Source organism: Tursiops truncatus, chromosome 8, assembly GCF_011762595.2.
Source record: "Tursiops truncatus isolate mTurTru1 chromosome 8, mTurTru1.mat.Y, whole genome shotgun sequence".
NCBI lineage: Eukaryota > Metazoa > Chordata > Mammalia > Artiodactyla > Delphinidae > Tursiops > Tursiops truncatus.
The window spans coordinates 96,540,406-96,555,460 of NC_047041.1; the positions used below are offsets into that span (position 1 = coordinate 96,540,406).

At 55.9% G+C, this 15,055-nt stretch overlaps 1 protein-coding gene across 1 annotated transcript; it reads left to right on the forward strand.

Annotated features, from left to right (window-relative positions):
- The first annotated feature begins 1,274 nt into the window (after positions 1-1,274).
- On the forward strand, positions 1,275-14,755 carry SMTNL1 (smoothelin like 1). The gene is made up of 9 exons (XM_073809440.1): positions 1,275-1,584; positions 5,937-6,469; positions 7,106-7,327; positions 7,578-7,710; positions 7,823-7,874; positions 9,112-9,270; positions 9,451-9,565; positions 9,717-9,868; positions 14,611-14,755. The coding sequence occupies exons 2-9, from the start codon at positions 5,939-5,941 to the stop codon at positions 14,753-14,755; spliced, it is 1,509 nt and encodes a 502-aa protein (XP_073665541.1). The 5' UTR covers positions 1,275-1,584; positions 5,937-5,938.
- Positions 14,756-15,055: the final 300 nt, after the last annotated feature.

Here is a 15,055-nt window from a genome sequence, read left to right on the forward strand (position 1 = left end):
GCTTCTCTCATTGTGGAGCACGGGCTCTAGGAGCACAGGTTGCAGTAGCTGCAGCACGCGGGCTCAGTAGTCGTGGTGCACAGGCTTAGTTGCTCCGCGGCATGTGGAATCTTCCCAGACTAGGGCTCGAACCCGTGTCCCCTGCATTGGCAGGCGGATTCTCAACCACTGCACCACCAGGGAAGCCCCCCACAATGCCCTTAAAATCACAGACATCTTATCACTAAATGCAGCTGGCAATCAACAATATTGCACTGTTCAACCATTGGTACCCAAACCTGGCTTTCAGATCATCCCAGGAACAGGCCCCCAAATTCCCGTTCCATATTTCTACTAACTAATTAAATTATTTATTTATTCTCTATCCATTTATCGAGCACTTCATATGACCCAGGCAATTTGCTAGGCCCTGGGCATACAGCCATGAACATGACAAAGTCCCTGCCCTCATGGAGCTTAGAGTCTAGAGAGAAAGTCAGGTAACAAGGAAATAAATAAGGAAACTTTGGATTCCAATCCATATTCCATAAGAAAATAAAATATGCAGAAGCGATGGAGAGGATCTCAAGGTCATGGGAGACCTCTCTGTGGAAATGAAATTTCAGCTGAGAGCAGGAGAATGAGAAAGAACCAGACTTGCAAAGAGCGGAAGCAGAACGGTCCTGAGTATGGAAAGGAATCGACTCATCGGAGGGATACGAAGGAGGCCAGTGTTGCTGAAGCAGTGGGGAGGGGGAGGGGGAGGGGGAGTCACAAGCCCCTCACACATTCTCCAAAAGTAGTACCTTTCTTAGATCACAGGACACCTACAGGAGGTAAAGGTGTTTCGTCTTTCTGAGCAAAATCTCGATTCAGCACAAAAATCTGTTGAGAGCCTCCTGTGTACCCGTCGCCTCAGCTCCAAATAGAACTCGGCTTTGTATTTCCTAGACTCTCAGCGCAGCGACCCATCAGCTTGGGCCATCACTCTTCTCTCTCTCCCCAGCCGCTCCCCGTGCAGTGGGAGCCCTGAGAGACATCGCCACCTCCGCAGCTGGCCCCTTCACCCCTCCTTAGCCCACCCTTCCGCAGCTGCTTTAGTCTGAGGAAGGGTAAAAGGGACTATTTAAAGGAACGTGGTGGTGGGGATGCAGAGAAGGCCTAGCCTGGGCTCTGGATGGGCAGGGGAGGCCAGACAGCTGGTGACCATGCTCCAAATGGGCCTGCAGGTTGTCTGGGCAGTTGCCAGGGCCAGGCGAGTACATGGGGAAGGGAGATGATCGCAGGATGCGTGCTGCCCGGCGTCAGGCGGGAGGCACTGGCTGTGATTGAAAGGTGCCACCTGCCAGATCTCCACGGGAAATCCGAGCCTCCCAGTCCAGGGAAGAGTGTTGTACCAACAGGGCAGTAAACAATGCTTGTCTGTAGCCCCAGGATCTTGCGGGGGGGGGGGGGGGGGGGGGCCGGGGGAGGGGAAGGGGGAGGGGAAGCGGGGACTGAAGACCTGGGGGCTAGAAGCCACAGGGGCTTGAAGACAGCCCGGGAGTGCAGCCGCTCAGCTGGAGGAAGGAGACGACTGCAAGCCCTCAGGGAGAGGCCCGACAGGTAGGAGAGGCCCTGGGCCCCTTTCAAGGCACCCCCTCCATCTGCCAACTCCTCTCCCATCTTCCAAGGACCTGAGGAGCCTCCAAGCAGGGCCCCACAGTTGGAGAAATCCAGGCTCCTTCCTAAGTCTCTCCATCACTATGTCCACTCTTTTTCAATGCCAGAGTTCGGGGACTCAGCCCTGCGGTGCTGGGCAACTTGAGGTCACCCACCGAGCAGCCTGCAGGTGGCCATCCATGTGGACCTGACGGGCACAGAGGGCCTTGGGAGACTTACCAGTCTTGTGGCTCGCAGGCTTCAGTAGTTGTGGCTCACAGGATTAGTTGCTCTGCGGCATGTGGGATCTTCCCGGAACAGGACTCGAAACCATGTCCCTGACATTGGCAGGCGGCTTCTTAACCACTGCGCCACCAGGGAAGTCCCCTCACTTACTTTTTATCTAAGTGTGTTGGAACCAAGCAACTTCTCTGCTCAGATGTGGGATGTACTGTATTTGCAGGATGATTAATTCTGTTTAATTCAATTCAGGAAACTTTTTTTTTGGGGGGGGGGGCGGTTCGCGGGCCTCTCAGTGTTGTGGCCTCTCCCGTTGCGGAGCACAGGCTCCGGACGCGCAGGCTCAGCGGCCATGGCTCACGGGCCCAGCCGCTCCGCGGCATGTGGGATCTTCCCGGACCGGGGCACGAGCCCGTGTCCCCCGCATCGGCAGGCGGACTCTCAACCACTGCGCCACCAGGGAAGCCCTACTCCCACATTTTGAGGTATAAAAAGGGCTCGTCGGAACTTCCCTGGCGGTCCAGTGGTTAAGACTCCGCACTCCCAATGCAGGGGGCACGGGTTTGATCTCGGGTCGGGGAACTAAGATCCCACGTGCTGCACGGCGCAGCCAAAAAAAATTTTTTAATAAATAAATAAAAAGGGCTGGGCTTCCCTGGTGGCGCAGTGGTTGAGAGTCCGCCTGCCGATGCAGGGGACACAGGTTCGTGCCCCGATCCGGGAGGATCCCACATGCCGCGGAGCGGCTGGGCCCGTGAGCCATGGCCGCTGAGCCTGCGCGTCCGGAGCCTGTGCTCCGCAACGGGAGAGGCCACAACACTGAGAGGCCCGCGTACCGCAAAAAAAAAAAAAAGGGCTCATCATCTCATTGGTGTTCAGTTCTGCTTGCCTTGTCTTTTACCAACTAAATGCCCTCACGGCTGAGTCAGGACCTTAATCTGGCACAGGGCTGGGCAGAGGCCAGCCTACACCATACAAGCTGATGTATACTGAGTGCTCCTTCCAGGCCAGGCACACCCCAAAATACTTCCTGTGCATTGGCTTCCTTAACCCTCCACTGTCCCTGTGAGGTGAGACCTATTTTTATCTCCAGAAATCAAAATACAGGGAGGGTAAGTAGCTTGCTCAAGGTCACGGTGGGAGAAGAAGTGGGAGCTGGGATCCCATCATAGGAAGCTCCGGAATCAATGACGTTCACCGCTCCTCCATACCACCTTCCGAACAAGAGTGCAAGGCAGGGGTGGGTGGTGTGGATCGTTTAGACCGGCACTTGACATAGTTTCTTCCGCTAAAGGTGGCATCGCTCAAGAGGGCAATAGATGCACCTCAGGGAAAATAAAGCGAAAAGAAAACGAAGCAAGAAAAAAACAATCCATGGCCACATGAGTTGGGAGAAAAGCGAGTTAAATAGAGCTGAGCAAAATTAAGGTTCCTTTACCATGGGGTGTCTGGAATCTATTTAAGTGCTAATGAAGTTGTAAGACTCTAAAAGGGTCAAGAGTAGCCTGTTTCTGGAACAGCCTTAGCCAAAGAACACCTCCCCCGCCACCGCAGCCTTTAATAAGGTCTTGGGAGACCCCAGTTTTCCACAGAACACAGTTTGCAAACCTGATCTAGACCAATCCTGTCATTGTATTGGAAACCGAGGCTCTCTCCAGAGAGGCAAAGAGACATGCTCAGGTCTCAGACCAGGAGGTGGGGGTCAAGGCATGCTCCTAGCTCCCTGCAGATGTGCATTCCATCTCCCAGGCTCATTGGTTTCCCTCTAACTTTAACAGATTCCCAGAGCTGCTGAACCATGAAGGGGCTCTGGTGGGAGGGGTGGAATTGGAGGGCAGCATGAGCATCTTTGAAAATCCCAGCCGACTTCCTAGGAAACGGTGGGAGACCAAATCCAGGGACACCAGGACTTCGATCTGGGGGCAGTAAGACCTGAATGGGTGGCAGAAACAGAGCCCTGTCCCTCATATGCCTGTCTTCTTGCCTCTGTCCCAATTACTCAGGTACCCTGGGTACTGTATCCAGAACGATGGCCCTGCAGAGGGCAGGAGGTATTTTTAGTCAGTGACAAGGAGTGTGTACTTCTTTTACTGCCTGAGTCATGCCCTGAACACGTTATTTGGGGATTATTTTCTCTGTAAACAGACCCTCCGCCCCCAAGAAGGGCAGAAGGCTGAAGGAGCTGACCCTGTCCGCACCACACACACACACACTCCCCCCAGCTGTTTTTGTTTTTGTTTTGCGGTACGCGGGTCTCTCACCGCTGTGGCCTCTCCCGTTGCGGAGCACAGGCTCCAGACGCGCAGGCTCAGCGGCCATGGCTCACGGGCCCAGCCGCTCCGCAGCATGTGGGATCCTCCCGGACCGGGGCACGAACCCGTGTCCCCTGCATCGGCAGGCGGACTCTCAACCACTGCGCCACCAGGGAAGCCCCCCCCCACACAGCTGTTTTTGTAGATCGGACAGTACAATCATCCCTTGATGTCTGTGGGGGATTAGTCCCAGCTTCCCTTGTGGATATGAAAATCTGCGGATGCTCAAGTGCCTCGTATGAAATGTTGTATTTGCATAGAACCTTACAATCCTCTCTAATACTTTAAATCATCTCTAGATTACTTATAATACCCAGTACAATGAAAATGTCATGTGAACAGTTGTTAATAACAGTGTAAATGCTATGTAAATAGTTGAAGTGGCAGCAAATTCAAGTTGGCCTTTTGGAATTTTCTGGAATTTTTTCTTCAAATTTTTTCCATCCAAGGTTGGTTGAATCCACAGAACCCATGGAAAAGGAAGGCTGACTGTATACACAGTACTTGAATAGGAAACCTCATGATAAAGTTGGAGGATCAGATCTCCCTGCAGAGGTTAGTGAGGGAGAGTATCTTCCGTTCTTCACCAAAAGAAATTCTTCCATGCCCAGGCCCAGCTCTTCAGAGAACCACACACACAGGCGGGCAGTGCTGGCAGAGACCCAGCGACCAAGCTGGCCCAGGGTTTCCCAAATTTCAGGCATTTTAACACCACCTCCATGATTTAGGTATTTTGTATCCTGTATTCCGCTTTCCTGAATGTCTTCCTTTGAATTAACTTACTTTACTTCCATAAATGTATTCATAAAATAAACTTTATATCACTATTGGAAATGGAAACTCGATATCACTGGCCAGAAACAGAAAGTAACTGTAAAAATAAATACAATTGAATCAAAACAGTATTATTAGGGACTTCCCTGGTGGTCCATTGGGTAAGACTCCGAGCTTCCAAGGCAGGGGGCCTGGGTTCGATCCCTGGTCAGGGAACTAGATCCTGCATGCATGCCGCAACTAAAAGGTCCCATATGCCTCAATGAAGACCCGGTGCAGCCAAAATAAATAAATAAAGTAAACACTCAAAACAAAACAAAAAACAGTATTATTAAGTTCTATCTAGAGACTTCTGTCTGCTTTGGGCTCTGAGCATGAGGGCAGCTATCTCCATCAAAAGGGGAGAATAGGGGCTTCCCTGGTGGCGCAGTGGTTGAGAGTCCGCCTGCCGATGCAGGGGACGCGGGTTCGTGCCCTGGTCCGGGAAGATCCCACATGCCGCGGAGCGGCTGGGCCCGTGAGCCATGGCCGCTGAGCCTGCGCGTCCGGAGCCTGTGCTCCGCAACGGGAGAGGCCACATCAGTGAGAGGCCCGCGTACCGCAAAAAAAAAAAAAAAAGGGGGAAAATAGCAAGTGCTCCATGGGGGTCTAGGAGGCTAGTCAGACTCTAACCACCTCACTGGCTTATTCAAAAAGAGGCCAAATCATTGACAAGGCATCACAGAACCCAGTGTTCCTTAAAGCCCAAGTCACAACCTGCAGAGGGCCTTTAGGTGAACGTCACCCAACATCAGGTAAACGTGGCTGGCCCAGCACCCCATTGTGGGGGACGTGGTGCTCTACCGCTTCATTTAGCCGAAGGGAAAGTGGATACTTGTGTCACATGTCCGAGCAGTGGGGGACCCAGGACTGAATCGCACGTCTCCAGACTCCAGGGCCTTCACCGGCAGAAAGGGGGCATGACCAGGCCTGCTTGTCTTCTCTTTTCAGAGATGGAGCAGAAGGAAGGGAAGCCCTCTGAGGACGGAACCCCTGTGTCCCCAACCACGGAGGTCCCGGAGACAGTGGGAGGGGGAGCCTCTGCTGAGGAGGAGGCCACAGGCCCAGCTGAGAGGACCATCACAGAGGGGCCTCCAGACGGAGCAGGAAAGCAGGAGAGGGCACCAGCTGAGGATAGCATTACAGCTGAATTCCAGGGGGAATCCAAAGGGGAGGCTGAACTTCAAAAGGAGGACAGCAGGAAGAAAGAGACCACTGTGGCTCCTCAGGAGATGGCTGATTGGAAAGAAGAGACCAACTCCGAACCCAAGGAGACGGAGGGAAAAGAGGAGATCACGTTGGCCTCTGAGAAGCAGCAGGCTGATGAGAAAGAGGCCAAGCCTGGATCTAGGGAGAAAGCCAATGTGAATGATGAGGTGCAGGCTGCTGGGAATGAGGAGGCCAAGGCTGGAGACAGGGAGGCTGCTGGGAATGAGGAGGCCAAGGCTGGAGACAGGGAGGCTGCTGGGAAGGAGGAGGCCAAGGTTGGAGGCAGGGAGGCCAAAGGGAAGGAGGAGGCCAAGGCTGGAGACAGGGAGGCTGCTGGGAAGGAGGAGGCCAAGGCTGGAGACAGGGAGGCTGCTGGGAAGGAGGAGGCCAAGGCTGGAGACAGGGAGGCTGCTGGGAAGGAGGAAGCCAAGGCTGGAGACAGGGAGGCTGCTGGGAAGGAGGAGGCCAAGGTTGGAGGCAGGGAGGCCAAAGGGAAGGAGGAGGCCAAGGCTGGAGACCGGGAGGCTTCTGGGAAGGACGAGACCAAGGCTGGAGACAGGGAGGCTGCTGGGAAGGAGGAGGCCAAGGCTGGAGACAGGGAGGCTGCTGGGAAGGAGGAAGCCAAGGCTGGAGACAGGGAGGCTGCTGGGAAGGAGGAGGCCAAGGTTGGAGGCAGGGAGGCCAAAGGGAAGGAGGAGGCCAAGGCTGGAGACAGGGAGGCTGCTGGGAAGGAGGAGGCCAAGGCTGGAGACAGGGAGGCTGCTGGGAAGGAGGAAACCATGGCTGGAGGCAGGGAGGCTGCTGGGAAGGAGGAGGCCAAGGCTGGAGACAGGGAGGCTGCTGGGAAGGAGGAAACCATGGCTGGAGGCAGGGAGGCTGCTGGGAAGGAGGAGGCCAAGGCTGGAGACAGGGAGGCTTCTGGGAAGGAGGAGGCCAAGGTTGGAGGCAGGGAGGCTGCTGGGAAGCAGGAGGCCACAGTGGCCTCTCAGGAGGTGAGCAACAAGACGGAGGAGCCCAAGGCTGAAACCCAAGAGAAAGCCAGTGCCCCAGAGGCCAAGTCGGACTCTCAGAAGACTGCCGTGGAAGATGAGGCCAAGCCTAAACCACAGGAGGAGGAGGTGAAGGAGGAGGTGGTGAGTTTGGAAGAGGAGAGGAGAGGAGGGAGGAGGCCCCACGATTCTCCGGAGCCCCCTGCCCAGCCTTCCCCCAAGCAAGCCCCTCCCCTGCTTTATTCCTTTGGGACAATCCAGTCTTCCACCCACTGATATCAAGAGCCTGGGGTGGGGGATGCAGCGCTGCGCTCCAGGCTGCCTTCCAGATCTTTCTGAAGCCCTCACAGAGCCTCAGGCAGGTGCGGGCCCACACAGCCCATGTTCATTCCAGGAGCCAGGCTGTCCTGATGAAGAGCAGGACCAGGGCGCGGAGAAAGGGGCAGAGGAAGGGGCAGGAGCGCTTCCCCGGTCCGCCGAGGAATGGCCCGAGAGCCCCACGGAGGAGGGCAGCGGCCTCAGCCCAGGTGAGTGAGAGCCCAGGAGCCCGCGGACATCGCAGGGGCCTCCCTGAGGGAGCACGCGGGCCGCGCACCACGGGTCACCCCAGCCTGCCTCCCTCCCGTTCCTTTCCCCTAGATGGGCTGAGTCCAGACACCGCAGCTTCCGGAGAGACCAGTCCTTCAGCCAGGTAATGTCAGACTCTGGAGCCCCAGCTCCAGCCCCTGCTACTAGTTGCTTCCTTTTTTTTTTTTTTTTTTTATTTTTTGCGGTACGCGGGGCTCTCACCGTTGTGGCCTCTCCCGTTGCGGAGCACAGGCTCCGGACGCGCAGGCTCAGCGGCCATGGCTCACAGGCCCAGCCGCTCTGCGGCACGTGGGATCTTCCCGGACCGGGGCGCGAACCCGTGTCCCCTGCATCGGCAGGCGGACTCTCAACCCCTGCGCCACCAGGGAAGCCCCCGCTTGCTTCCTTTAAAGGCTGCCATCCCCTGGGCCTGGGCCTCCCCAGTGCTGGTCTCAAGATATGCCAGGAATTATGGTTTTCAGCCCTCTAGCCCAGGGCAGAGCCCAGGAGACAAAAGGAGCCGGAGTGTGGGAGCAAAGGGGCCGTGGAGCACACCTGGTCCGTCTCTCACTCACTGCTGAAGCCTCCTGGTCTTGCTTGCCTCCGCGGTGTCAGCCTCACCCATAAGCGAGTGAGCAGAAAGCCTGAGTTTGGACAGTGACACTGCCACTTACCAGCTGTGTGACCTTGGCCACATCACTGCCCCTTTCCTCCCCTGTGAAGTGGGCACAGTCACGGTACCTACCTCGTAGGACTTCTGTGAGGCTCAAACGACATCTGTGTGTAAAGCCCTCAGCCCAGCGCCTGGTGCCTGGCTGGTGCTGGATAACACGATAGCCTTACTCTCGCCAGGGCACAACTTTCGTCATTAAAGAGTCTTCCTTTATTTCAAGCTGAAGCTCACCTCCGTGTCACCTTCTTAGAGGAAGGTACCCGATTGAACGTTCGTGGAGCGTGGGCTACATTCCCCCTCCCACGCAGGCCTTAGAACCACCCTGTCAGGTAGCAATTCTTGCCCCATTTTACAGATGAGGAAGCTGAGGCTCAGAGGAGTGACACGACAGTCCCAAGATCACACAGCAACTAAGAGGCAAAGGCAGGATCCAGCCCCAGGTCAGACCTCAGATGTGCCCTAGGTTTGTCCACACATGCCACCAGACCACGTGCTCACCAAAGTGAGACTGAGCGTCACTATTTCTTCCCAGCCCCTCCCGGTGCTGGGCCCAGAGGAAACGTGGCGAGAGTAGGGACCACAGCTTCGTATGCCTCTTGAGACTGCAGGGGCCGCGCTCAGCCGGCCTCCTCCCTCCTCAGTGGCTGGTCCCAGCCCCTCTCACCCTGCTCCGAACTTTTCCATGCAGTGAATCTTCACCCAGCGACGTGTCCCAGAGCCCCACGGAGCCCCCTCCCTCACAGGAGAAGAAGGAAGACAAGGCGCCAGAGCGCAGGGTGTCAGCCCCTGCCCGGCCCCGGGGGCCCCGTGCCCAGAACCGCAAAGCCATCGTAGACAAGTTTGGGGGGTAAGATGCGGGCGAGGAGCGGTGGGGCTGGGTTGGTTGGACAGTCGGTGGGGGGGAGTCCTGAGGGGCAATAGGAACAGCCCGAGCCCCGGCAGGAGGACTGACATCTGGGGCTGGGGCTCCTCCCTGATGGGACCCTCCCACCTCTCTGGCCTGACCTTCTCTGTCCCTCACGCATAGGGCAGCCTCGGGCCCCACGGCCCTGTTCCGGAACACCAAGGCCGCGGGGGCAGCCATCGGCGGCGTTAAGAACATGCTCTTGGAGTGGTGTCGGGCCATGACGAGGAGCTACGAGGTGCATGGTGGGCAAGGGACCCTTCCCCAGGGCGGCAGTGCTGGGAGGCTCTGCGTGGTGCAAAGCCCAGAGGGGGGCAGGTCCGGAGGGGGCAAAGTCCGGGTCCTCTGGCTGAGGCTCACTGAGGCCTCTGGGCCCCGCTTGCCCGCAGCATGTGGACATCCAGAACTTCTCCTCAAGCTGGAGCAGTGGCATGGCCTTCTGCGCCCTCATCCACAAGTTCTTCCCCGATGCCTTTGACTACGCTGCGCTGGACCCCGCCAAGCGCCGGCACAACTTCTCCCTGGCCTTCTCCACAGCCGAGTAAGCCATGCCAGGGGATGCAGAGGCGGGTGGGAGCTCGGCTCACCTACACAGAATCGAGGGCCGGATTCACAGGGGTCGGGTAGTGCGGTGGTCAGGTGGAGGCTGTCACCACACATTCATGAATTCAACAGATATTTCTTTACGATTTATTTATTTATTTTTGGCTGCATCGGGTCTTAGTTGCGGCATGCGGGATCTTCACTGAGGTATGCGGGATCTTTTGTTGCAGCGCGCGGGCTTCTCTCTAGCTGTGCATGCAGGTTTTCTCTTCTCTAGTTGTGGCGTGTGGGCTCTGTAGTTGTGGCGCGCGGGTTCCAGAGCAGGCGGGCTCGGTAGTTTGTGGCACGTGGGCTCTCTAGCTGAGGCGCGCGAGCTCAGTAGTTGTGGCGCGTGGGCTTAGTTGCCCCACGGCCTGTGGGATCTTAGTTCCCTGACCAGGGATCGAACCTGCGTCCCCTGCATTGGAAGGCAGACTCTTTACCACTGAACCACCAGGGAAGTCCCCAACAGATATTTTTTGATTGCTGGGAACTGTTTTAGGACATAGCAGTGGGTGGAACTTACAAAATCCCTGCGTGCCTATGACACATTCTAAAGGGAGAGACAGATCATAAACACACACACGTGTGAAATATAATGTAAGGGAACAGGTGCCGTGAAGAAAATGCAGGCAGGGTAAGGGGTAGAGGAGGGGCAGGCAGGGTGGTTGCTGGGATTTAGGGCCAGATTCTGACTCTGCCATTTGTTAGCTGTGTGATCTTGGACAGGCTCCTTCACCTCTCTGAGCCTCCATATTCTAACCTTTAAAATGGGCATGACATTTCCTCTTTGGCAGGGCTATGGTGAGAATTAAGTAAGTAATTAAGTAAAGTCCCTATAAACAGTGCCTAACCCATGGCAAACACTTCAAAAAAAAAATCTTAGCTCCTATGTTATAATGAATGATATCACAGTTGTTATGATAATTATTATTCAGTGTGGGACCTGGAGGGCATTTATTGCTGGGGTTCACACAGCTGGGTGCCGGGGTGGTGGAGGGATGGAGACAGGGGTGGACTACACAGGCAGGAGGGCTGCGAGGATCAGTGTGGCCCAAGGAAGAACCTAAGAGACCAGGACATGGCTGCCAGGTGGCGGGGGAGGAGGGGGCACTCCCCCCACCAAAGCACCAAAACCGGACTCAGCCAAAGGCCTCCATCTCCGCCCACCGGAGAGACATGACCTGATGGCCTTGGGGCTCCCAAGGAGCTCACGCCTGGAGTGCCCGTCCTTTCCCACCTGGGAGGGGCTTCTGAGCCGCCTGGTAGAGATAGGACTATGCATAGGGAGTGGTCCACGAGGACAGCTCTGAGACCGGGAATGCATTTCCCGCTGAGTGCGTTTCTAAAGCCCGGGGGCAGGGAATAAGTCACTGGGGATGTTAGCAGCACCTTGGTCCAGGAGGCTGAGCCCTTTGGTCTAGTCCAGGCCTGGCCGCCAGCCTGCAGGGAAGCCTGGGCAGCAACCTTCCCCTTTCGGGGCCTGCGTGTCCCCATCGGCAAGACGAGATGGACGAGATGGCCGGTATTGATCTGTGCTTTTCAGATGCTTTTTCCCCCCTGACAGATTCCTCAAGCAAAATATTAAATGAATGCCCAACATATTAGACAGATTTTAGGGAGGCCTTTTGAGGTTGGGAGGGGTTCTTGGAGCACTCCAGCTCTGCTTCCCAAGATGGTCCCTGAAGCATGTCTATAGGGCCCTAGGGCACCAGGGATGCCGTTTGAAATCCACCAGACTTGGTGCTACAGAAGATCCCTTCCAGTTGGTCCCGCCAAGGGGTGGGGGGAGTGCCCTGGGGTGGTGGGTTGAGGGCATCCGGAGCACCATGTCCTGCTCTGGGCTCAGAAGCACCTTTTTTTTTTTTGGCGGTACGCGGGCCTCTCACTGTTGTGACCTCTCTCGCTGCGGAGCACAGGCTCCGGGCGTGCAGGCTCAGCGGCCATGGCTCACGGGCCTGGCCACTCCGCGGCATGTGGGATCTTCCCGGACCGGGGCACGAACCCGTGTCCCCTGCATCGGCAGGCGGACTCTCAACCACTGTGCCACTGGGGAAGCCCCAGAAGCACCTTTAATGGTGATGAACCAGGATTGGAAAGTGAAACTCCTAGTCGGGGCAGAGCTCTTGGTGAACATCAGAAGGCCACGTGGCTTGGCCCTGACCAGGTATCCCCGGCCTGTGGGGCGGGGTCGTGGTCCTCCCGCAGCTGCCTTGCCTTGGCTGCCAGCCTGCAGAGCCACAGAAAGGCAGAAGGAATAATCAGGTGATGGTGACGGGCTGAGAGGAGGCATCAGGCAGCAGTGAAAAGGGAAGGATATGCAGGGGATGTGTGGGGATGGAGACTGGAGGGAGAAGAGGTGGGGGGGGTGCCTCCTTCTTCCTAGCTCTTCTTTTTTTTTTTTTTTTGGCTACGCCATGAGGCATGCGGGATCTTAGTTTCCTGACCAGTGATGACCAGAGATCGAACCCGTGCCCCCTGCAGCGGAAGCTCAGAGTCCCAACCACTGGACCTCCAGGGAAGTCCCCCTTCTTAGCTCTTTGACCTCGGCAGCTGACTTAACCTCTTTTAGGGCCTGGGGTGCAGATGAAGCGTGCAAAGTAAGGGAGCCCCTGCTGCAGCTGGCTCCCTTCTAGAAGTTGCCTCTGATTCCCACGGAACAGTCAACGCTGGGGCCCCCAGGCGGCTTGATCGGCTGTGCTGCTCGAGGAGCCTGACCCCGTTCCCCAGGCCCAGTGGGAGTGAAGCTTTTGCCTCTCCTGCATGGGAACAGCACCCCGACCCACATCCAGGAGCCAAGATCACCGCATCGGTTGCAGGGAGCTTGTCCCCTTCTTCGAAATCCTCCAGTCTGTGCTCCTGCCTCCCGCTCCCAGGCCAGCCCGGCTTGGGTTTCGGTCCAGCTGCCTCAGCTCTAAGAGAGGATTTCCGCTGGGACCCTGGTTTCTCCTACGCCAGCACCCATGGCGGTTTGGCAGGCTGGGACTGCTGAGACCCGGCTACAGGGCAGGGATGCCAGAGGCATCAGGCAGGCCTGCGGTGGAGTCCCAGCTGTGTCACTCACTTTGACGTTGGGCAAATCACCAAAATGCTCCGAGTCTCCAGCTCCTCTTCTGCTGGTTGAACACAGAGGAGTGGAGTAAATGAGACCATTCAAGGGAAAGCACTGGGGAGTTCCCTGGTGGCCTAGTGGTTAGGATTCCAGGCTTTCACTGCCGTGGCCTGGGTTCAATCCCTGGTTGGGGAACTGAGATCCTGTAAGCTGTGTGGCGCAACCAAAAAAAAAGGGGGGAAGGGAAGCACTTGATAAAACTCCTGGCACATGGCGGCAAGGTCCCAACAGCGGTTAGATCAGAAGATCGGCTTTAGCAAAGCCAGGAGTAGCACGTGGCCCCAAAGAGCAGCTGGGAATTTAGAAAGAGAGGACTTGCTGCTAAGTTCTATGCGGTCGCTCAAACACATTAAGCACTCCTGCCTCAGGACCTTTGCCCATGCTGTTTCCTCTGCCTGGAATCCTCTTCCCGCAGATATGTACTCTCTTTTTAAATTTTGTTTAATAAATTTGTTTTATTTATTTATTTTTGGCTGTGTTGGGTCTCCGTTGCTGTGCACGGGCTTTGTCTAGTTGTGGCGAGCGGGGGCTACTCCTTGCTGTGGTGCACGGGCCTCTCACTGCGGTGGCTTCTCTTGTTGCGGAGCACGGGCTCTAGGTGCGTGGGCTTCAGTAGTTGTGGTGCACGGGCTTAGCTGCTCCGCGGCACATGGGATCTTAGTTCCACGACCAGGGATTGAATCTGTGCCCCCTGCACTGGAAGTGCAGAGTCTTAACCACTGGACCGCCAGGGATGTCCCCAATTTACACTCTTTAAGAGAACTTTCCTGGGCTCCCTATTAAAATTCTCCTTGGAGAATTCCCTGGCGGTCCAGTGGTTAGGACTCCGTATTTTCACCGCCAAGGACCCAGGTTCAATCCCTGGTCGGGGAACTAAAATCCCACAAGCTGCGAGGCGCTGGCACAAAATAAATAAATAAATAGATGAAAAATAAAAAAATAAAGCCATTACTAACATAATATTTTTTTTAAAAATCCCCTTGAACACAGAAACATACCCTGTCCCCCTTCCCTGCCTTATTTTTCTCCACAGCACCTCTCATCATCTCATGTACCATCGATTTCTGTTTGATTACTGTCTACTGCAGTGAGAATGTCAGTGACATGAGAGTGGGGAATTTTTATTTTGTTCGGTGCTGAATTCCCTGGAAAAGTACCTAGCACATAGTACCCCTCAATACATACACGGAAACTGGTTGAAGCTGGAGTTGTTGCAGCTACAAGGCAACACTCTGGCTAGTGTTGGTGTTCTGTCTTTTAAACTCTCCCTGAGGACAGGTATATGAGCACGTGGGAGGGGTGGGCTAACGCAGAACTATAGACCAGAAGGTTCCGCTCCTACGTGAAGGCACACAGTGCAATGAAAACCGGGGCTTAGGAATCAGACCCCACTGAGTTTGAGTCTTGACTCTGTTGGGCCTCAGTTATCTAATCTGTACAATGGGATGGTTGCCCTAGATGACCTCCCAGCTCTGCCACACACAGTTCTGTGGGTTTCATCCTCGCCGGGCTGTCCCCTTAGGCCCCGCATCCTTCACCGTTGGCTCTCTGCTCCACCCCTCCTCACCCCTCCCCAACCTGCCCCTCAGGAAACTGGCCGACTGTGCCCAGCTGCTGGAAGTGGATGACATGGTGCGGCTGGCAGTGCCCGACTCCAAGTGCGTCTACACCTACATCCAGGAGCTGTACCGCAGCCTCGTGCAGAAGGGACTGGTGAAGACCAAGAAGAAATGAGGGGCTGACCAACCCTGTGGGCAGAGGCGGGCAGGGAGCCCAGCTGACCAGCCGTGGCCCAGAGGCTCACTCCTGCTCATGGTGGCAGCAGTGCTGGGGCTCAGACAAGGGCAGATGGTACCAGTCTTAACTACATGAAAAGTTCTTTTGTAAAATCCGGTCTAGCCCCTTAGTGCTCCCTCCCTAACCCAGCAGGAACATCTCTCACTTGGATAATAAACCCCTGCCGCCAGGGTTCCTCATCTGACATGATTTTCTCAACAACCATGAAAGGCATTTGGGAAAGGAGAGTGGGCTGGG

What these genes read in the sequence shown, in the direction of transcription:
- SMTNL1 (XM_073809440.1), top strand. Translation starts at nt 5,939, where the DNA reads ATGGAGCAGAAGGAAGGGAAGCCCTCTGAGGACGGAACCCCTGTGTCC. An exon ending in GGGCAGCGGCCTCAGCCCAG is followed by an intron (nt 7,711 to 7,822) that starts GTGAGTGAGAGC and finishes CCTTTCCCCTAG; the next exon opens with ATGGGCTGAGTCCAGACACC. An exon ending in CTGGCCTTCTCCACAGCCGA is followed by an intron (nt 9,869 to 14,610) that starts GTAAGCCATGCC and finishes CCTGCCCCTCAG; the next exon opens with GAAACTGGCCGACTGTGCCC.